The sequence below is a fragment of the Mesoplodon bidens genome (assembly GCF_964165515.1).
Source record: "Mesoplodon bidens genome assembly, chromosome: 13".
Taxonomy (NCBI): Eukaryota; Metazoa; Chordata; class Mammalia; order Artiodactyla; family Ziphiidae; genus Mesoplodon; species Mesoplodon bidens.
In genome coordinates this window covers 25,256,150-25,278,601 of record NC_138169.1, presented here as the reverse complement: position 1 = coordinate 25,278,601, position 22,452 = coordinate 25,256,150, and the positions used below count along the sequence as shown (strand labels likewise).

The 22,452-nt window shown below is 41.6% G+C and overlaps 1 protein-coding gene across 1 annotated transcript; it reads left to right on the top strand.

Moving 5' to 3' along the window:
- The first annotated feature begins 4,699 nt into the window (after window positions 1-4,699).
- On the top strand, window positions 4,700-18,770 carry LOC308626666 (zinc finger protein 280B-like). Its single transcript, XM_081252021.1, has 3 exons — window positions 4,700-4,768; window positions 5,510-5,569; window positions 16,984-18,770. The coding sequence occupies exon 3, from the start codon at window positions 17,053-17,055 to the stop codon at window positions 18,685-18,687; it is 1,635 nt and encodes a 544-aa protein (XP_081108147.1). The 5' UTR covers window positions 4,700-4,768; window positions 5,510-5,569; window positions 16,984-17,052; the 3' UTR covers window positions 18,688-18,770.
- Window positions 18,771-22,452: the final 3,682 nt, after the last annotated feature.

The following is a 22,452-nucleotide window of genomic DNA, read 5'->3' as shown; positions in this document are numbered from 1 at the left end:
TTAGGTCTGATCTAGCTCAAATGTATTTTTTTTATTTATGGTGTGATAGATCAAAGTATCAGCTTTAATTTTTTCATATGTGTATTCAAATCAACCACCATTTACTAAAAAGACCATGCCACTGTATTGCGGTGGAAGCTCTGTGTAAATCAGGTAGATGACTGTATATGTATTTCTGGACTCCATTCCATTTGTCCAGTGCTCTAGTCTTGTGCTAATGCCACAATTATTATAGCTCTTAATTACTGGGGCTCTGCCTAAGTTTGTGTGATGGTTAATTTTTTTTATCGACTTGATTGGGCTAAGGGATGCTCAGATAGCTAGTGAAACATTATTTCTGGGTATATCTGTGAGGGTGTTTTCAGAAGAGATTAGCATTTGAATCAGTAGACTGAGCAAAAATATAAATCCTCAGCAATGTGGGTGGGCATCACCCAAGAGAATGTGGATGATCCCTAAGATGGGATGTGGGTTCATCCCTAAGAGAACAAAGGGGAAGGAAGGGACATCCATCTCTCCTTTGGACATCAAGGCTCCTGGTTCTTGGGCTTTCAGATTTGGACTGAGTTATATCACTGGCTTTCCTGGTTCTCCAGTTTGCAGGCAGCATATGGTGGGACTTAACATAAGCCAATTCCCATAACATACCTCCTCATATACCCCTTTATATCCTATTGGTTGCATTTCTCTGGAGAACCCTAACACAGATATCTGGGAGTTTAAGTTCTCCAGCTTTGGTGTTGAAAATTATCTTGGCTATTCCAGGTGTTTTGTTGTACTGCAGTGGTTATAGTGAACATTCTTATCTTGTTCTCAAGCTCGTGTTCATCGATTGTGACATGAGTTATAGGGCTTTTTGTAACTATCCACTGATTGCAGGAAAATTGAGCTGCAAATCAATAACAGAAAGATATCGGAATTCCTGGCGGTCCAGTGGTTAGGACTTAGTGCTTTCACTGCTGAGGGCTAGGGTTCAATCCCTGGTCAGGGAACTAAGATCCCACAAGTCTTGAGGCATGGCCAAAACCAAAACAAAACAACAAACAAACCAACCAACCAGAAAGATAATTAAGGAAAAAAACCCAAAGTTTTGAAATGAAGCAATATAATGAAGCAAACAGGGCTGGGGCCAGAGTAACGGTTGCCAGGAGCCCAAAGCGCAAACGTGCCATGCCTGTGTTTCACAAGCCTCTTCAATGTTGTGGTCTAGGCTCACCCTAGTCCTGGTTCTGACTCTAAATAACTTGTAGCTCCTGTGAGAAATTACTATGGAAAAAATGAAAATATTTGAACTGAATGATATTGAAAACAGAAAAATTTATGGGACAGAGCTAAAGCAGTTCTTAGAAGAAATTCATATGTTTAAGTGCATTATGTTTTAAAAGAAGAATGATCTAAGTCAGTGCTGTCCACAGAAGTTTCTGCAGTGATGGAATTTTTTTTAATGTTATTGTTACATTTATTTCCTAAAATATAATGTAACATTTATTTCCTAATAAGGATGATCAGCTTTTCACAGGTATAAATGTGTATTTTTCTCTTCTGTGAGGTGACCTCTTCATATGGTTTGCCCATTTTTTGGTTGGAGTATTCATCTTTTTTTTTTTTTTTTTTTTAATTTATTTATTATTTTTAGCTGTGTTGGGTCTTCGCCTCTGCGCGAGGACTCTCTCCAGTTGCGGCGAGCGGGGGCCACTCCTCATTGCGGTGCGCAGGCCTCTCACTATCGCAGCCCCTCTTGGTGCGGAGCACAAGCTCCAGAGTCACAGGCTCAGTAGTTGTAGCTCACAGGCCCAGTTGCTCCGCGGCATGTGGGATCCTCCCAGACCAGGGCTCAAACCCGTGTCCCCTGCATTGGCAGGCAGACTCCCAACCACTGCACCACCAGGGAAGCCCCTGGAGTATTCATCTTGTAGAATTTTCTTTTTGGCCATGCTGCGAGGCTTGCGGGATCTTAGCTCCATGACCAGGGATCGAATCTGTACTTCCTGCCGTGGAAGTGTGGAGTCCTAACCACTGGAAATTTCAGATGGAAATGTTCTATATCTGCTCTGTCCAATATGACACATGTGACTACGGAGCTGGTGAAATGTAGCTAGTGTGACTGAGATATTAAATTTTTAATCTTATTCAATTTGATTAATTTAAAATTAAAAGGTAAAGCTAGAAGAAACAGATCTTCCTTACAAATGAGTTCCAATTAATTTGTGTAGTCGATAATTTGTGTATCTCATAGATGTTTCCCCTCAATGAGATTCCTTGCACCTCCCTAAGTGTAGTTTGGATTTAGTGACTTGTTTCCAAAGAATAGAATATGGCTGGGGGAGAAAAGTAACTTTACAGTGGAGAAACTAGTGGTAAGTCATATCGATAGTATGTAATCCTGATGGGAAGTGATGAGAAGGATACGTCACCTCTGAGGTATAGTTCTAAAAACCTATAAACCCGTGTAACCGGGAGAAACACATCAAACTCAAACCGAGAGTCATTTGGCAAAATACCCGACACTTAAGGATTCCTGAAAATTGTCAAAAGTCATGAAAAGCAAGGAAAGTTTAAGAAACTGCCATAGACCAGAGTAAGCTAAGGAGGTGCTATAATTAAATGTGATTCAGTATCCTATATGGGAATCTGGAACAGAAAAAGGACATTTGTGGAAAAACCAGTAAAATTTGAATAAAGCCTGGAGCTTAATTGATGGTAGCTTACTGAAAGGTATTGGAGTAATTGTGAGGCCTAAAGGAGGTCATTTCACATATACACATTGTAGACATTGCAAATATTTTCTCTACATTACATCCTCTTCATTTTGACTATGGTATACTTCACTGAATGGAAATCTTCGAAGGATCAATAATATTTAGACTGTGTGATCTGACCATAGTGCAACAAAATGAGAAACTGATAAAGAAACAGCTTTTAAAATCCCATAGATTTGGAAAATAGGGGGCTTCCATGGTGGCACAGTGGTTGAGAGTCTGCCTGTCAATGCAGGGGACACAGGTTCAAGCCCTGGTCTGGGAAGATCCCACATGCCACAGAGCAACTAGGCCCGTGAGCTACAACTGCTGAGCCTGCGCATCTGGAGCCTGTGCTCCACAGCAAGAGAGGCCGCGATAGTGAGAGGCCCGTGCACCGCGATGAAGAGTGGCCCCTGCTCGCCGCAACTAGAGAAAGCCCTCACACAGAAACGAAGACCCAACACAGCCATAAATAAATAAATAAATAAAAATTTTTTTAAATCTATAATTTTAAAAAATTTAAAAAATAAATAAATACATAAATAAAATAAAATCCCATAGATTTGGAAAATAAATATATTAGTATATAATACATAACCCTTGTTTTAAGAAGAGAATATTAGGATATTAGGATATACATGGAAATCAAGATATACTTGGAAGTGAATGATAATGAACATATTATTAAGCAAAAATTGTGGGACAGTTAAATCGGTACTTTAGTAAATTAAGGTAAATTTATAGCATTACATACAAGAGAGGTCAGAGTTACAAATAAATGAGTTAGGCATTTATCTCAAAAAGTTGTAGAGAGCAACAGAACAAACCTATAGCGATAAGAAGGAAGGAAATAATAAAGAATGGAAAATGAATATAATAGAGAAGAAAATAGCATTATAGATTAAACCAAAAACATTTTTTTTTTCAAACGATTACTAGGAGATTCCAGCAGAACAGGGCACTTAAAAAAGACTCTGTAGGGGCTTCCCTGGTGGCACAGTGGTTGAGAATCTGCCTGCCAATGCAGCGGATATGGGTTCGAGCCCTGGTCTGTGAAGATCCCATATGCTGCAGAGCAACTGGGCCCGTGAGCCACAATTACTGAGCCTGCGCGTCTGGAGCCTGTGCTCCGCAACAAGAGACGCCGCGATAGGCCCGCGCACCGCGATGAAGAGTGGCCCCCGCTTGCCACAACTAGAGAAAGCTCTCGCACAGAAACGAAGACCCAACATAGCCATAAATAAATTAATTAATTAATTTAAAAAAAAAGATTCTGTAAAGGACCAAATAATAAATACTTTAGGCTTGCAAATATGATCTCTGGCAATTAATCTACTTTGCAGCCATAGATGATAACAAAAGGAAAAAGCAAATCCCCGTTCCAACTTTAAAGACTCTGATAATTGAATTTCATATAATTTTCACTTGTCACAAAATAATAATCTTTGTGGTTTTCCCCAGCCATTAAAAAATATAAAGCTCTAAAATAAAAAAAAATTTTTTTTAATTGTAAAGCTCTTTTTTTAGCTCGCTGCAGGCTGTACAAAAACAGGTGGCAAGCTGCACTGGATTGGCCCCAAATGCAAGTCCAAGAGGACGGGCTTCAACACCCAGTTGCATGGTCAAGTTCCTTAAGCAAGGGGCCGGGATAGGGATCACACCTGAGGATTGCAAGGGCTGGACTCCCCTGAGGGACTGCGAGCCCGCTCTTTACCCTGAGCCCTGGCGAACTCCGGCGTCTTGACAGCCCAAGACCTTTGAGACACAGGTTCAGCCTGACCCCGCCCCCAACGGTTGCCACCGAGGGGGCGCTAGAGAGCGCGCATGCGCCCACCCGGACTCGCTGCCAATCAGACCGCAGCGCCCGACCTCGCGCCGGCACCTGGCAGCCAATCACAGGTGACAGCGGGCGCGCGAGCGGGTGCGTGGGCGGTTGCAGCGGTTGCGGCGGTTGCGGCGTCTGCGGCGCCGGAGGCCTGAGGAGGCGTAGTCGCCTCAGGCTTCGCCAGGGGAGCGCCTCGGGGCCGGTGAGCTGCCGGCCGTTCTGGCCACGCTGCCGACGGGGACCGTGGCGCGGCAGGAGCGGTCCCTGAGGGCCGAGGGGAGGGTTTCTCGGGTCCTCACGAGCGCCGGGCCTGGCACGGCCCCGGCGGCCTGTGTGGGGCCGCGGGCCTTCAGGAGGGAGGGTGAGGCCCAGGCCCTGAGATCCCTTTCACCCTCTCCCTTCCCCAATCTGGGCGGGCGCCGCTCTCCGTCAGCCTCCCTCCCCCAGGGGTGCGCCGAGCCGGCCTCCGGGGAAGGGCCTGTCAAGCCCCCGGCCCCCGCCGAGGTCTCCTCATACATTACAACACAAAACAATGTCAGGGCAGTTCTGTGACCCGGGCCCGGCGGGGTTCTGGAGATCCGTGGACCCAGGCGCTGTCAGGAGGGCGCAGTTTAAAAAAACACAAAAATCGATCTAGTGGCTTCTCCCCTGCCGCTGCGCCTGGGCTATTTTCTTGTTGACTGGGCCTCGGCCCGCCCCCGCCCCCTGTGGGAGCCCCCCTGGGCGCCCGAGGTCCAGGCTTTTGGTTTGGGCAGGTGGCAGATGAGGTGTTTTTTACTGAGAGAGGGGAGGTTGGAGGAAGAGGCTTGTTCGAGATCCTGTTCTCTGGTTAAGTGTGAGACACCTGGTAAACATGCTCAGGGCAGGACCAGCTAGGGCCTGGGGGATAGAATGTACCCATAACACGTGACTCACCCTGACCCTCCTCTCTGCTGGTCTCTAGGATGCGACCTGCTCCTGCCTGGAAAATCTCAAGCCCCCAGTTTTTCAGTGCGCGCCTGAGGTAAGGTGACAGATGTCTTTCTAATGAGGACCAGAGTGGTATCTATCTATCTATCTATTTATGGCTGTGTTGGGTCTTTGTTGCTGCACATGGGCTTTCTCTTGTTGTGGCGAGCGGGGGCTACTCTTCGTTGTGGTGCGCGGGCTTCTCATTGCGGTGGCCTCTCGTTGTGGAGCACGGGCTCTAGGGTGCACGGGCTTCAGTAGTTGCAGCACACGGGCTCAGTAACTGTGGCTCTCGGGCTCTAGAGCACAGACTCAGTAGCTGTGGTGCACGGGCTTAGTTGATCCGTGGCATGTGGGATCTTCCTGGACCAGAGCTTGAACCCGTGTCTCCTGCATTGGCAGGCGGATTCTTAACCACTGCACCACCAGAGAACCCCCCAGAGTGGTATCTTTTTTACCCTTAGCGTTTTTCCTGTTCTCTCCTGGGCTAACACGTTGCTGCCCAGAGAGCGTTCTCCTGCGTGGGTAGGAACCGACCCAGTATGTGTGTGATGACTTCAGGGCACTCATTGGTTCAGCTCATTCTGGAGCCCTCTGAGTTGCAGCCTTAAAAAGGGGCAGGGGGGCTTCCCTGGTGGCGCAGTGGTTGAGAGTCCGCCTGCCGATGCAGGGGACGTGGGTTCGTGCCCCGATCTGGGAAGATCCCACATGCTGCGGAGCGGCTGGGCCCGTGAGCCATGGCCGCTGAGCCTGCGCGTCCGGAGCCTGTGCTCCGCAACGGGAGAGGCCACAACAGTGAGAGGCCCGCGTACCGCAAAAAAAAAAAAAAAAAAAAAAAAAAAAAAAAGGGGCAGGGGACTGGGGGCCGGCTTTTACCTGCTGTGGAAAAAAGTAAGAACACCATGGATTTTTAAGCTGTGTAAAGCTGACTTCTACCACACAGTGAGGCTAACGTGGGCTGATGCACGTGGCCTAAGGTTTCAGCTAATGTATTAAAATAATAAAGTGATGGGAGTCCCCTGGTGGCCTCCGGGTTAGGATTCTGGGCTTTCACTGCAGTAGCCCGGGTTCAGTCCCTGTTCGAGGAACTGGGATCCCACAAGCTACGTGGCACAGCCAAATAAATAAATAAATAAAGTGGTTCATTCGGAGTAAATGTGTTGTGATTTAACATGATTCCATGGGATTAGTTTGTTCATTTCTGTACCCTTTTCCTTAAGGGTTTTATTTCATGAAGTAATTGAATGTGACTGGATGGGCGGGGTATCTGCGTTCACTTCATGTCAGTAAACAAGACTATAGGTAGCTTTATGCCCAGCAATTTGTGCATACAGCTCTGTTGTATAGTTACTTATCTATCGCTGGTACAACTTTGAGTCCTTGGCTTGACTATACAAGTTTGATATGACTATACAAGCTTCATGGCATGTCAATTTTGCCGTGTTTTGTTTTGTTTTGGCTGCGCCGCGTGGCTTATGGGATTTTAGTTCCCCAACCAGGGACCGAACCTGGGGCGCCAGCAGTCAGAGTGCTAAGTCCTAACCACTGAACTGCCAGAGAATTCCTGTTTTGTTTTCTTCGTTTGCTTGTTTTTTAAATTTTGCTGTATTTATAGGAGAGCTATTCTGTGTAAGACAGTTCAGAGTTGCAAGTACGACATGTGAATGATATGGTAACTTAAAATGTCTGTGTTGTACACATTATCTCACAACTTAATAGCTTGAAAAAACATATTATCTCATGGTCTAGAATCCAGGAGTGGCTTAGCTGGGTGGTTTTGCCTCAGGGTCTCTCCATGACTTTCGTTGAATCTAACTTCACTCACTTGGCTGTTAGCAAGGGGCCTCAGTTCCTCACTCTCTGGGCCTCTCCATGGGGCTGCTCATGTCATGGCTGCTGGCTTCCCCCAGAGCGAGTGATTCAGGAAAGAATTTGCACCCAAGATGAAGTGCAGAGTCTTTTTCAGAAATTACACACCTTCACTTCTGTCTTTGCTTAGTCTCACAGGTCAACCCTGTGATAGTGTGAGGGAGAGCTACACAGGATTGGGAATACCAGGAGGCGGGATTCATTTGGAGCCATCTTGGAGGCTGGCTACCATACCCATTAATCCACCATGCCAGCCTTTCTTCATATGGTCTCAGGTCTGTTATTATGAGTGAATTATTTGGCTTGTGTACACTTCTTGTGTACTAGATCCAATCAGTTCTTGTTTGTTCAAGGATATTCTAGCAAGTCTCTTCTTCGGATTAAGTTTTCTGTTTCTCTGGGTGGTTCTCATCAGCAAACAGGCTGATTATAATGTCATCTCTCATTAAAAAATCCATCTTTTGATGGCACATCCCCCTTCTGCTTGTTTTATTTCATATTTGCTAGTTACAGGAAAACTTCTACAGAGTTGGCCATACTTGTTATCTCCAAGTCTCTCGTTTTCCTTTAAATCCATTCTTGTCAAGGTCACTAATGAATTCCACAATGTTTAACTCAATGGTCAATTTTTAGTTTTTATTTTATTTGATTTATTGGCAGCATTTATCAAAGTAGTTCATTTCGGGCTTCCCTGGTGGCACAGTGGTTGAGAGTCCGCCTGCCGATGCAGGGGACACGGGTTCGTGCCCCGGTCCGGGAAGATCCCACATGCCGCGGAGCGGCTAGGCCCGTGAGCCATGGCCGCTGAGCCTACGCGTCCGGAGACTGTGCTCCGCAACGGGAGAGGCCAAGTAGTTCATTTCCTCCTCCCTGAAAATAATTTTTCATTTAGATTACAGGATGCTTCTCTTTCCTGATTCTCCTCTACATACAATTCTCTCACATACAATATGTGACCTTAGGTGTCTGGCTTTATTCAGTTAGCATGTTTTCAGGTTCATCCATGTCATAGGTACACAGCAGTGCTTTGTTTGTTTTTATGGCTGAATAGTATTCCATTGTAAGCATATGCCACAGTTTTGTTTATCCATTCATCTGTTAATGGACATTTGGATTGTGTGCTCTTTGTGGCTATTGTGAGGAATGCTGCTGTTAACATTGTTTTTGCGTGAACTTAATGTTTTCAGTTTTTATGGGTATATACCTAAGAATGAAGTTGCTGGATCATATGGTAACTCTATATTTAATTTTTGAGGTATTGGCAAACTGTTTTCCAAAGTGGTTGTACCACTTTGTAGCAATTGCACCAGCAATATATGAGAATTCCAATTTCTCCACATCCTCTGCAGCACTTGTTATTGTTTCTCTTTTTGATTATAGCCAATCTAGTGGGTGTGAAGGGTATCTCATTGTGATTGATTTACATTTTCCTAATCATGTTAAACAGTATTTCCTGTGCTCATTGGCCATTTGTATAGCATCTTCTTTGGTGAAATGTCTCTTTGAATCCTTTGCCTGTTTAAAAAAATTTTTTTTTATTGTTGTAAAAAACGTATAACATAAATTTTACCATCTTAACCATTTTTTTAAAAATTCATTTATTATATTTATTTTATTTTTGGCTGCATTGGGTCTTTGTTGCTGGGCACGTGCTTTCTCTAGTTGCGGCTAATGGGGCTACTCTGTTGTGGTGTGTGGGCTTCTCATTGCAGTGGCTTCTCTTGTTGCGGAGCACGGGCTCTAGGCACGTGGGCTTCAGTAGTTGTGGCTCATGGGCTCTAGAGCGCAGGCTCAGTAGCTGTGGCACACGGGCTTAGTTGCTCCGCAGCATGTGGGATCTTCCCGGATCAGGGCTCGAACCGTGTTTTCTGCATTGGTAGGCAGATTCTTAGCCACTGCACCACCAGGGAAGCCCCATCTTAACCATTTTTAAGTGTTAAATATATTCACATTGGTTTTTTCTTTTTTGTTTTTTTGTTTTTGCCACGCTGCACGGCTTGCAGGATAGTTCCCGACCAGGGATCGAACCCAGGCTCCCTGCAGTGAAAGCGCCTAACAACTGGACCGCCAGGGAATTCCCCATTTACATTGTTTTGAAACAGATCTCTAGACCTTTTCATCTTGCAAAATTGAAACTACCCATCCCATTAAACAACAAACTTTTCCCTCTCCTGTTAGGCCATAGTATCCACCATTCTACTTTCTGTTTCTTTTTTATTGCTTTGACTGCTTTGGATACTTCACATAAGTGGAAGCATATAGTATTTGTCTTTATGACTGGCTTATTTCATTTAGCATGATGTATGATGTCTTCAAGGATCATGCATATTGTAGCATGTGGCAGAATTTCTTTTTTATGGCTAATGTTCCATTGTATGTATATTATCACATTTTAAAAATTCATTCATCAGTTGATGGACATTTAGGTTGCTTCCACCTCTTAGTTATTGTGAATAGTGCTGCTGTGAGCATGGATGTGCAAATATCTCTTAGAGACCCCACTTTCATTTCTTTTGGATCTATATCCAAAAGTGGAATTGCTGGATCATATGGTAATTCTATTTTTAACTTTTTGAAGAGCCTTTATACTGTTTTCCACAGCATTTGCACTATTTACAATCCATCCATAGCACACAAGGATACTGTTTCTGTACATGCTTGCCAACAGTTTCCCTCCCCTCCCCTCCCCTTCCTTTCTCCTGCCTTCCTTCCCTCCCTCCCTCCCTCCCTTTCTTCCTTCCTTCCTTCCTTATAGTAGTCATCCTGATAGGTGTTAGGTGATCTTTCACTGTGGTTTACATTCACATTTCTCTGATGATTAGTATGTTGAACATCTTTTCATATACTTGCTAGCCATTTTATATCATCTTTGGAGAATTTTCTATTCAGGTCCTCTGCCAATTTTTTAATTGCGTTGTTTTTTTATTCTTCTGTTATAAAAGATCTTTATATATTCTTTTATCACATATGTTAGTATCTATATGTGTCCCTTATAACATATCAATGTATATGTATCACATATATATGTGTTCCTAGTCACATATATGATTTACAGACATTTTTCTCCCATTCTGTGGGTTATCTTTTTACTTTCAGGACGGTGTCCTTTGAAGTCCAAAAGTTGTCAATTTGATAAAGTCCTGTTATTTTTTCCTTTGTCATTTATTCTTTTGGTGTCTTCTCTAAGAAACCATTTACTCCAATTTTCTTTAAAGAGTTTTTTTAGTTTTAGCTCTACTTTTAGTTTCACAATCCATTTTGAGTTACTTTTTATATATATGGTGTGAGCAGGGGCCCAACTTCATTCATTCTTTCACATATGGATGTCCAGTTGTTCCATCAACATTTGTTGAAAAGATTTATCTGTTCCCCACTGATTATTTTGGTAATCTTGCTGAAAATCATTTCACCATTAATGCATGGGTTTTTTTCTGGACTCTGAATTCTATTCCATTGATCTATTCCGTTGATCTGTTTCTATCCTTATGCCAGTGCCACATTTCTTGATTACTATAGCTTTGTAGTAAGTTTTGAAATCAGAAAGTCTGAATCTTTCAGTTTTTCTTTTTCAAGATTGTTTTGGTTATTCTGAGTTCCTTGAATTTTCATATGAGTTTCAATTCTGTGAGAAGGCTAACCAAGATTTTGATAGATCAGTTGTGGGAGTCTTGCCATTTTAACAATATTAAATCTTCTGATCCATGAATGTGGGATGTCTTTACATTTATTTAGGTCTTTAATTGCTTCAACAATGTATCTAGTATAATTCAGTGTTTTCAGAATAAAAAAGTGCTGCATTTCTATTAAATTTATTCCTAAGTATTCTTTTTTTCAAAAATTTATTTTATTGAAGTATAGTTGATCTACAGTGTTGTGTTAATTTCTGCTGTACAGCAGAGTGATTCAGTTGTACATATACATTCTTTTTCATATTCTTTTCCATTATGGTTTATCACAAGATATTGATTATAGTTCCCTGTGCTATACAGTAGGATCTTGTTGTTTATCCGTTCTATATGTAATAGTTTGCATCTGCTAATCCCAAACTCCCAGTCCATCCCTCCCCATAATCCTTGGCAACCACAAGTCTGTTCTCTGTGTCTGTGAGTCTGTTTCTGTTTCATAGATAAGTTCAATTGTGTCTTATTTTAGATTCCACATATAAGTGATATCATAATGATATTTGTCTTTCTCTTTCTGATAAGTATTCTTTGTAATGGTGTAAATGGAAGTGTTTATTTACTTTCATTTTCAGAACATTTATTGCTACTATATAGAAACATAATTTATCTTTTTATATTGATCTTGTATTCTGCAACCTTTTAATTCTAATACTTGTTTTGTGGATTTCTCAGGATTTTGTATATACAAAATCATGTCATCTCCAATATAGTTTTACTTTTTCCTTTTCCATTCTGAATGCTGCTACTACTTCTTTTTTTTTTTTTAACTCCTTTTTCTTGCCTGATTGTCCTGGTTATAGAACTTCCGGTATAATATTGAGTCAAAGTGCAGTAGTAGACATCCTTGTCTTGTTCCCAATCTTAGAGGGAAAGCTTTCAGTCTTTCACGACTAAGTATGATGCTAGCTGTGGGTGTTTTACAGGTACCCTTTAATTGAGAAAGTTCTCTTCTGTTCCTAATTGTTGAGGGTTTTTTGTTTGTTTGTTTGTTTGTTTGTTTTTCATCATGAAAAGGTGCTAGATTTAGTCAAATGCTTTTTCTGCAGGCAGGTGTCTTTTTTTTTTCTTTTTTTTGCGGTATGCGGGCCTCTCACTGTTGTGGCCTCTCCCGTTGTGGAGCACAGGCTCCGGACGCGCAGGCTCAGTGGCCATGGCTCACGGGCCCAGCCGCTCCGCGGCATGTGGGATCTTCCCGGACAGGGGCACGAACCCGTGTCCCCTGCATCGGCAGGCGAACTCTCAACCACTGCGCCACCAGGGAAGCCCCATTTTTTTTTAAGGTGTCTTTTTTATGGTCCTCCACAACCCCTCTCTTTAAATCATTCTCCACTCACCTGATACTTCCAAACCCTCTCCAAATTCTTAGCCTTAGTGAAAGGAATTGCCTCAGAACTTGCCACTTTTAGGTTGAACTCCTACCCTGCTCATATCTCCTTTGTGGATTCTTCTAAAATGCTGCTCTTGGGAGGAAAGGAAGGAAAAGGGAAAGTGGCTGAATTTCTCTCCTGCCTGCCTGGGTGAAATGTAGTACTCTAACCATCCTGTTCTAAGAAAAGCCTTCCCCAAACTGTTGGTCCCCATGATGAGATCTGGCCATAGTCATCCTCCTGAATCCCAGGATTGCAGGGCTCTCACATTTGGTATAACAGTGTACCTCAGTGGCTCCCAGACTTGAAGAAAATTGGTTATATCCCAAGTTTGAACATTTCCTACCTTTTTGCTCACCCTACCTTCTTTTGTTGAATTATTTTTATCCCCTTCTAGATAATTACTTTCTTTTAATTAATATTTGAGTGCTTATTGTATGCCAGAACTGCTCTTGGCCCTTGGGAGAAATCAGTGAACAAAACAGACAAAAACAAACTAAAAAACAAAACAGAATTTCTCCTGTGGAAGGAACTAACAGTTCAGTGGAGGAAGAAAGATAGTCAATATAATAAATATATAAATTCTCTTGTGAAATAAAAGGTGATGTTATAAAATTAGGAAAAATATAATAGAGTAGGGTCATAGGATTGAATGTTGGGTAGGTAGGAGTGTTGTGATTTTAGATAAGGTGGTCAGAGTAAGTCTCTTGGAATAGGTAGGTTTGGACATGGACTTGAAGGAGGTAGAAGTGTTAGCCATGGGGATATCTGGAAGACAAGAATTTCAGGTGGAGACTTTGAAGGGAGCAGCAAGGAAACCACTGTAGCTGGATTGGAGTGAATGAATGTTAGAGTAGAGAGAGGAGAGGTCAGAGAGGTAGCAAGAGTGGAAATGGTGGGACTTTCCTGGTGGCACAATGGTTAAGAATCCACCTGCCGATGCAGGGGACATGGGTTCGAACCCTGGTTCGGGAAGGTCCCACATGCCGCGGAGCAACTAAGCCTGTGCGCCACAACTACTGAGCGTGTGCTCTAGAGCCCACGAGCCACAACTCCTGAGCCCACGTGCCACAACTACTGAAGCCGGCGCTCCTAGAGCCCATGCTCCGCAACAAGAGAAGCCACCGCAATGAAAAGCATGTGCACCGCAACGAAGAGTAGCACCCACTCATGGCAACTAGAGAAAGCCTGTGCGCAGCAATGAAGACCCAACACAGCCATAAATAAATAAAATTTTTAAAAGAGAGAAGCCCTCAGGCGAAGGAAGGGGTTTATGTCAGGGCGACCTCAAAAATAAAATAAAAAAAGAAGAGTGGAAATGGTGGTGAGGGTCTGTAAATCCTTACTTTTTCTCTCAGTCCATTCTATAGAAATAGTCATGTTTTTTGACAATGAACAACCTTGGCTTAATAGTTGTTCTCCTCCTAGACTCCCAGGCTAGATTAGACTTTATTTGTGCATTCCTTTATCATCCTGAGCTTATTTGTGAAAAAATATTTGTTAAAAAATATTTATGAAAAAATTACTTTTGTTTTGCTCACTTGCCCTAGGATAGAATCCAAATGTTTATGGCAGTTTTAAGGATCCTGTGAAACTCCCATTTCCCCCAGGGGTCTGTGTTTAATGGATGTTAAATTCTAAGGCAGCAATTGTGTGGGGTTAATGGAGTAGAGGGAAGAAGGAGTGGTGGAGAAGGGACTTGAGTGCTGTGGTGGGGAGAGAGTGACGGGGTTGGGACAAGAACCTGGAGGAGTAGTAATGGGTGAAAAGAGTCAGGGGCAAGGGAAAATGGTGAGGGTAGGTACCAGAGGAGTCCTAGTGGCGTAATCTTAGGAAGTTACTTAAGAGGGACTGATGCCTGAAAAAATCTGGTGTGTGGCTATAACAAAACCCATTTAAAGGGCCGTTGTTGAAATGCACAGGAATAACCTGGGAGGTGGGTCATCACCCACTATTCTCTCAGCTATTTTTGGAGTGAAATGTCTCATTGGCTCCTTGCACAGCCCTTGGCAACTTTGTTGGTGGGGGAAATGAAGTGATTTTTGAGGACTTATCCCTTAGATCTAGCATGTCTTGGCATGTCCAACCTCCCTACCCCGAATTCTCAAGATTCTGGTAATTGTAGGAAATAAGGACACTAGAGGAGAAGTGATAAGAAAATTCCCATGGTCTGTTGTTACTCTTGTTCTAAATGAACGCATTCATTAACTTATTTGTTTTATGTATCATTCTTTCTCCACTCTTAATTAACTTTTCATCTCGGATGATTGGTTGGATGAAAAGTTAATCAGTATGGTCAACAGCTAAAAATTCTACTAAGATCAGTTAGGTGAAAGTTCAGCAATGTTATTGGAACCCAGTTTATTTTTATTTTTTAAAAACAACAGAAATGTATTCCCACAGTTTTGAAGGCTGGAAAGTCCAAGATCAAGGTGCTGGCTGATTTGGTTCCCCACTGAGGGCTCTCTTTCACCTTCTTCCTGTGTCTTCACATTTGGGGGGGTGTTGGGGGAAATAGAAAGGAAGCAAGCTCTGTGATGTCTCTTCTTGGCACTAATCCAATCATGAGGGCCCTCATGACCTTATCTAAACCTAATTATCCCCCAAAGACCCCATCTTCAAATACCATCACATTGGGGGTTAGGGCTTCAACATGTGAATTTCTGATGCGGACAAGGTTCTCAGAGTAAATTGATAGAAAACATGGAATTAATGGAGCACACTCTGCTCTACAACAAATAAAGGTTCATATTGATGAGAGTTACTATTTATTAATTCATTTAACAAATTCTGTATTTGTTGAGCTCCTATGCTATGCTAGGCAATGTTCTTCATGCTGGTGATCCAGCAGTCAACAAAAGACAATTCCTGCCCTTTGGAGTTTACATTTTACTGATAGACAATAGAAAATAATCAAGATAAATAATGTTTATAATATATTAGGTGGTGATAAATGCTTATAGGTGGAAGAGAAGGGAAGAAAAATTGGGAATGTGAATTAGAGGTTGGTTGGAGTATTTGAGAACCTCTCTGAGAAGAAGGCTTGGAACAGAGCCCTGAAGGTGGTGAGGGGCCAGCCATGTAGGTATCTGGATGATGGGCATTCATATTAGAGGGACAACAAATATAAGGACTCTAAGGTAAAGTGTTCAGTTTGTTCAAGAAATGGCAAGGAGGTTAGTGTGGTTAGAGTGAAGTGGATGGGGGAGAGGAGTATGAGATAATTGCAGGGGACAGTATGTAGGGTTGGAAGTGTGGTCTTATAGGCATTGGAAGGACTTGGCCTTTTACTGAGTGAACCAGAAAGGCATTGGAAGGTTTTGAGCTGAGCAGTGATGCAGTCTAATTTGTTTAAACATCATTACTTTGCCTGCTATGTGAAGAGACAGTGGAGTGAGGCACAAAGCACTGTTGGATTTAAGTTTAGTGGGGAAGTCAGGATTAGAGGGAGAAATTTAGGAGACATCAGTGTTGAGTTGGGGTGAGATTATCAAGAGAGTTCATTCCCAGTTTGCTAGGCCTGTGCTAAGTGCTTGACATTGAATTATGCTATTTGTTGACCATATGTAGATACTCTTATTCTATTCTTTGAAGCTGACACTTTTCTATATTAACATATATGAAATCAGTATGTGTGAATCAATTTAGATATGTGCATTTAATATAAATTTTCTTCCAATTCTACTACAAAACAAGATGCCATTGAATATTTGATGCTTTTTCTTTTTTTCAAATAAATTTATTTATTTATTTTTATTTTTTTTTTTGGCTACGTTGGGTCTTTGTTGTTACACGGCTTTCTCTAGTTGCGTCGAGGGGGGGCTACTCTTTGTTGCGGTGTGCAGGCTTCTCAATGCAGTAACTTCTCTTGTTGCAGAGCATGGGCTCTAGGCACACAGGCTTCAATAGTTGTGACACGTGGGCTCAGTAGTTGTGGCTCGCAGGCTCTAGAGCACAGGCTCAGTAGTTGTGGCGCACGGGCTTAGTTGCTCTGCGGCATGTGGGATGTTCCTGGACCAGGGCTTGAACCCGTGTCCCCTGCATTGGCAGGCGGATTCTTAACCACTGCGCCACCAGGGAAGTCCTGATGCTTTTTAAAAAGAGCTGTTACTTTAAGTCTAAGAAATAAGGATTTTTGCCTTTAAGATACAGAAGCACATTTAAAAGTTACAAAATTTCCAAAAACGATTAGCTGGTTAGAATTCCAGCTTAATCTTCTTTGACTCCAGACCCCATGTTTCTAAACACTGCACAATGGTGCTTTTGTAAAAATACTCATACTTTGCATGTGATTTCACCTAGTGATTAGTTGTTGGAGTTTTGAGTTTTCTTTTTTTAATAGAAGAGACCAAAATCAGCATAGGGTAAAGCTATGATTCTAGAGTTGTATAGACTTGTAATCATAGGTTTTTAAGCTGTCATTTATCCTCTTTGACTCTCAGTGTCCTTATCTGTAAAATAAGGATGTTTATAAATACCCTAGAGTTTTGGAGAGAAATAAATAATGTATTTTTCTGTACTTAACTGATGTGTAGTATGTTTATACTTAGGTGGCAGTTTATATAAAGAAAGCACTGGAACCTGTGGCCACACCGTTCAAGAATTAAAAAATTTAGAAAATGGAACCACCATGTATGTTATGTGAAGAACAAGAGCCAGAACCACAGAAAAGCATAGAGGAAACCAAACAAGTAGACGATGAAGATGCTGAACTGATCTTTGTTGGAGTGGAACATGTAAATGAAGATGCTGAGCTGATCTTTGTTGGGATGACCTCAAATTCAAAACCAGTCGTTTCAAACATATTGAACAGAGTTACCCCAGGTTCGTGTTCAAGGAGAAAACAGTCTGGTCACTTCAGAAAAGATAATGCTCACAAATTGCGGCCTGTAAGTCATGTGATGCCTACATCAGAAGCAATGACTGTCTTACCAGTTTCTGACTCTGAATCAAGATCAACAGATAGTCCTATTATTATTGAGCCTTTGTCTAAACCTGATTATAAAAATAATTCACCACAAGTCGTGCCTATTAGCTCTTCAGAGTTATGTTCTCCTCCTTTGATTACCTTCACAAGTTCATTGCAGCATCCAGTAGGAGCAGCACTTTCTACAGGAGGTATGAATAAAAGTCCTCATGTAACAAAACGACTTTCCACTTCTGAAACAAATAGCACAAATCCCCAAAGGCCTAAACTCAGTAATGGAATCATAGGGGGACACTCTTTAGCTCTGGCCCCTTCAGGTATCTTTCATACAATGACAGCTCAGCAAAGCACACCCTCAGACAGTGTTCATACCTCATTAAGCCATGTTCATAATGGAGGACCTTGTCCAACAGCTTTTCCAAAGGACAGTGTTCAGTGCAAGCCTATAAGTCCTTTTGGGGAAAATGGACTGGCAAAAACAGACTTTTCGAGTCTAGCAAGTCAAAACAAGACTGTTGATCCCACGAAAGGAAATCTGATCGTGTTACTTCGTGACTTTTACTATGGACAGCATGCAGGAGATGGGAAGCCAGAACAGAAGACTCACACAGCCTTTAAATGCCTCAGCTGCTTGAAAGTTCTTAAAAATGTCAAGTTTATGAATCACATGAAGCACCATTTGGAACTTGAAAGGCAGAGGGGTGACAGCTGGAAAAACCATACTACCTGCCAGCACTGCCACCGCCAGTTTCCCACTCCCTTCCAGCTGCAATGTCACATTGAAAGTGTCCATACTTTCCAGGAGCCCTCTGCAGTCTGTAAAATCTGTGAGTTGTCTTTTGAAACAGATCAGGTTCTCTTACAGCACATGAAGGACAATCATAAGCCTGGCGAAATGCCCTATGTGTGCCAGGTCTGCAATTACAGATCGTCAGCCTTTGCTGATGTAGAAACACATTTCAGAACATACCACGAAAACACTAAGAATTTGCTTTGCCCATTTTGTCTCAAAATTTTCAAAACTGCAACACCATACATGTGTCATTATAGAGGACACTGGGAAAAGACTGTTCACCAGTGTTCCAAATGCCGGTTACAGTTTTTAACTTTCAAGGAGAAAATGGAGCACAAGACCCAGCGTCATCAAATGTTTAAGAAGCCTAAGCAACTAGAAGGATTGCCTCCCGAAACAAAAGTTGTTATCCAGGTGTCACTAGGACCTCTTGAACCAGGATCAGTGGAATTAGCATCCATTACTGTGAACACATCTGATTCTGAACCTTCACCCCCCAGGTCTAAAAGTAGAATTTCAAAAAAAACCCATTAATTCTACTTTCAGTAAATCTGAAGCAAATACTTCATTCAAAGTTAAAAACCCCACTAAAAACAAAAATCCAAATCATAACATTATTCAATAACATCAAATATAGTGAAACCAATGGATCATTTATGAGGTTTTTCTAAAAACTCATGAAGTACAATATTGTTTGATCTGAATTTTGAGATATTATTTAAAAATATATTACCTGATTTTCATATAACTATCTGGCTTAACACATAAAAGGGGTGTGTGTGTGTGTGTGAATGGGGGTGGGAAGAGAGAGAAAGAGAAAAGTGAAAACCTATATTATTTTGGTATTTCGTGTTATTTGTAAGTTTGAAAGCTCTGCTATACATATAATCTGTAGAATTTTTTTAACAACTTAATTTTATTTTCAACTTTTTCCATGCCTTGAAGATTTCAATATTAACTATAGCCAGACTGAAATGGCTTTGTTATGGCATGGTCCCGTTTGCTGCTGAACTCTCAGAAGTGCCTCTGTTGTGCTGATCTAAAATAACCTGGCTCTGAAAGCCTTGGTGTGGAGAAGTTGACGGAGACCCTGTGGTGTGAATGGGGACCAGAAACAGGGAATTCAGTCAGTTGAGAGCAGTGGCTCCTTGTCCCAGTTGAGGAAGGGGCACACATTCACTCCAGGCTTGGAGCCAAGGCAGAAGGAACACTGTCTCAGACTGTCTTTACCTAGCCCAAGGACATCCAAGGAAGCCAAACCATTAAAATAAAATGCCTGTGTTTGGTGAGGGGCCCCTGCAGGCATCAAGCAGTACTGTGTATTGTCGGCTTCAGATGGGGAAGTAGAGATAATTAATAGAATGGGACCTGGTGCCAGGGGACCTCCTTTTGACTGATCAAAAGGGGAATTTGATTTGTTCTCTCACCTCTCCCATCTGGCTGGCCTTTAGTCAGAATGGACTAGCCATATCTCTCTCAGTCACAGCAGTAAAGCAAGTTAAGGTTCCCAAGGAAAAAAATCCCTGACATCCATAGTTTGATCTGTACTGGACCCATAGTTTTAACTGAAAAGGGCCAAACACATGGAATCTGTCCAGTTTATGAATTGGGCTAAGTTTAGTTCTCTTACCCTTAAGCTGGAATGGGGTTGTCCAAGAAAAGTAGGAATAGTGAGTGGATAAAAATAGTTAAGAGTGATTAAACTCATTATAGGACTTTTCCTAACACATTTCCAATTACATGTATCTTACCCTACTTGAACATGTGAAGTTTGCAATTTTGTATCTTGCCTTGGACATGAATGTATTACAGTTAACAGTTAATTCTTTGTGTGTATAATTTCCCATTTTTTTCAAACTAATACTGGTTTGGGTCTTACTTGACGCACTCCAATGTGCCAGAAATGTCTCATTTATTTCAGTAATTATCAGGTTATAGGGTTATTATCCTTCATTTGATCTATCAACTGTCTAATCTGTGAATATACTTGCCGGAACCTTTTTCCTTGCCATCTCCAAGGGCTCTTTCACAGAACTGGGGTACCCTCTAAGTATTGGTTCCTGAACATCAGCAGCCTTGGTTGCCTCTGTGGGCTCCTGGAGTTGAGTCTCCCTAGGCATGTTTTAGTGCCATCCCTTCTCGCTCCATCTCCAGCCCAGGTACCTAGCAGCCTCTGTGCACCACTCAAGGAATCTGGGATCCTGGCTGTAGACCTGTGCCAGGAGAAATCTCCCTTTTTCTGTTGCTTTCTCCTCCTCTTTAAAGGTACTTTATCTCTCCCCACTCCTTTTTCCCTCTCCTCAATCTAGTTAAATTTTCTAAGCTTTCACAAAATGCTGGAAAGGTATAATCATCAAGGGGTTAGCATCCCTCTTAGAATTGAGGAGGAAGGACTACAGATAACAAAGTTGTTGTGAGTATATCATCCATATTTTAGATAATTTCCTGAGTGTAGATTCTGTTGTATTTATTTGCTCAATGCTTAATTGCTTGATTTGCACTTTGAATATTTTACTAGGCCTTTCCAGTTAGTTTGCTTGGGCCAAAGCACTTTGGTAAAATTTCAGCTTGAACCCCTTTCTTTAGGTGTAGAAAGAGAGAGAGAGAGAGAGAGTGTGTGTGTGTGTGTGTGTGTGTGTGTGTGTGTGCTGATCTCAGGTGGAAACTTCTATATATAAATAGATGTGCAGACTTTTGCATACTTATCTCCCTTATTCTGTTTCTATGGTAAAAATATGAAGTGTTTTAGTTCTTTGTGTTTGTGGTTGCTTAGTGTTATCAACCCTGTTACTGTTGTTTGCTCTGAAGTATGCTCCTAAGGAGTACAAGTTGTTATTTATTGCCAACTAAAGTTCCAGTGATATGGCCCCTGACTACCTCCTCTCTTCCATTCTCTGTCGTGCTACTCTGCCATTTTCCCCACTGGTGCACTATTTTTGACACACTGGCCTTGCTTTTCCTCAAGCAAATTCCATTTCTTCCCAATCCAAAGACTTTGTAACTGCTTTCTCCCTTGGAATGCTCTTCCCCTAGGCCTGCATGGCTTGCTACCTCATTTAATTGTTTGACACTTCCTTTGGTATATTGAGCTTCACCAGTGTTGTTAAAATCACACAGTGAAATCTCCAACCCACCCCCCTTTTTTTCCTCCTCCTAAATGCACTTTAAGTCTCCACACTCTTCTTCCCTATCAGTCTAAATTTCCTAGGTTTTCACAAAAAGTTGGGAAGAGATAATTATCAAGGGCTTTGCTTCTCTCTTAGAATTGAGTTTGCTTGAGTCAGTTTCTGTGCCTGCAAATAGTAGACAATAGTGAGTTGAGTTCTTTCAAGAGCTTTCTCTGTTTTTCTATTGATACCTCTATATTTTTTTAAGGCAATGTCACTTTGTTTTGTTTACAAATATATTGACTATCTGTCAAGATTACTATTTTGTTATTGCCCTTTGTGAATTTCCTTGTCTATTTTGCTTGTTCTTTCAGATAAAATTTATTATTTTATTAATGTTGCCAAAAATTTTAAGTAAAATTAGCAATTATAGAAATAAAATGTTTTTTTGAAAAAGTGTTTTCACTATGTTGTCTTTTCACCAATAACATGGCATATTTTTAGTTTTATTTGTAATCTTATTGCATTGGCCAGGACTTCTAAATGATGTGTAAATGGGCTTTCTTATTCTTGGTTTAATTAGAAATGCTTTACCATCAGAGGTAATGAGTATATGGCTTAATGAATTTCTATTTCTATCTTTAAAATTTAAAGAGAATTGTTTTATTGGATAGTTTACAACATCCATTGAGACATTTTCCTTCCTTCCTTCCTTCCTTCCTTCCTTCCTTCCTTCCTTCCTTCCTTCCTTCCCTCCCCTCCCCTCCCCTTCCCTCCCCTTCCCTTCCCTTCTTTTCCTTCCTTTCCCTTCCTTTCCTTTCTTTCCTTCCCTTTCTTTCACTAACCCAAGGTTTTGCTTGGCTGGATTCACAACTTTTCTATTAGAAACCTTCCTTTCGTGAAACAAAAATAATTCCACTTGGGGTTGAATATTATCCTCTCAGAATCTCATTCCATTTCTCATTTCTAGTATTGGAATTAATTTCCTCTTCCCCTTACTAGATTTGCCACAGTTTTATCAATGTTTCTGATTTACTTTTTCCAAGAAGCAACCCTTGCTTTATTATTCCAACAAGTTTTATCTATAATCTATTTTTGTCTCAATTCATTATATACCTTCTACTTTCTTTATGATTGTTCTTTTTTATAACCTTTTATTTTAAAAGGTTTCTTTTTTTCTTTTTAAAAATTT

Excerpts from the sequence above, each read along its gene's own strand:
- LOC308626666 (XM_081252021.1), top strand. The coding sequence starts at position 17,053 with ATGGAACCACCATGTATGTTATGTGAAGAACAAGAGCCAGAACCACAG.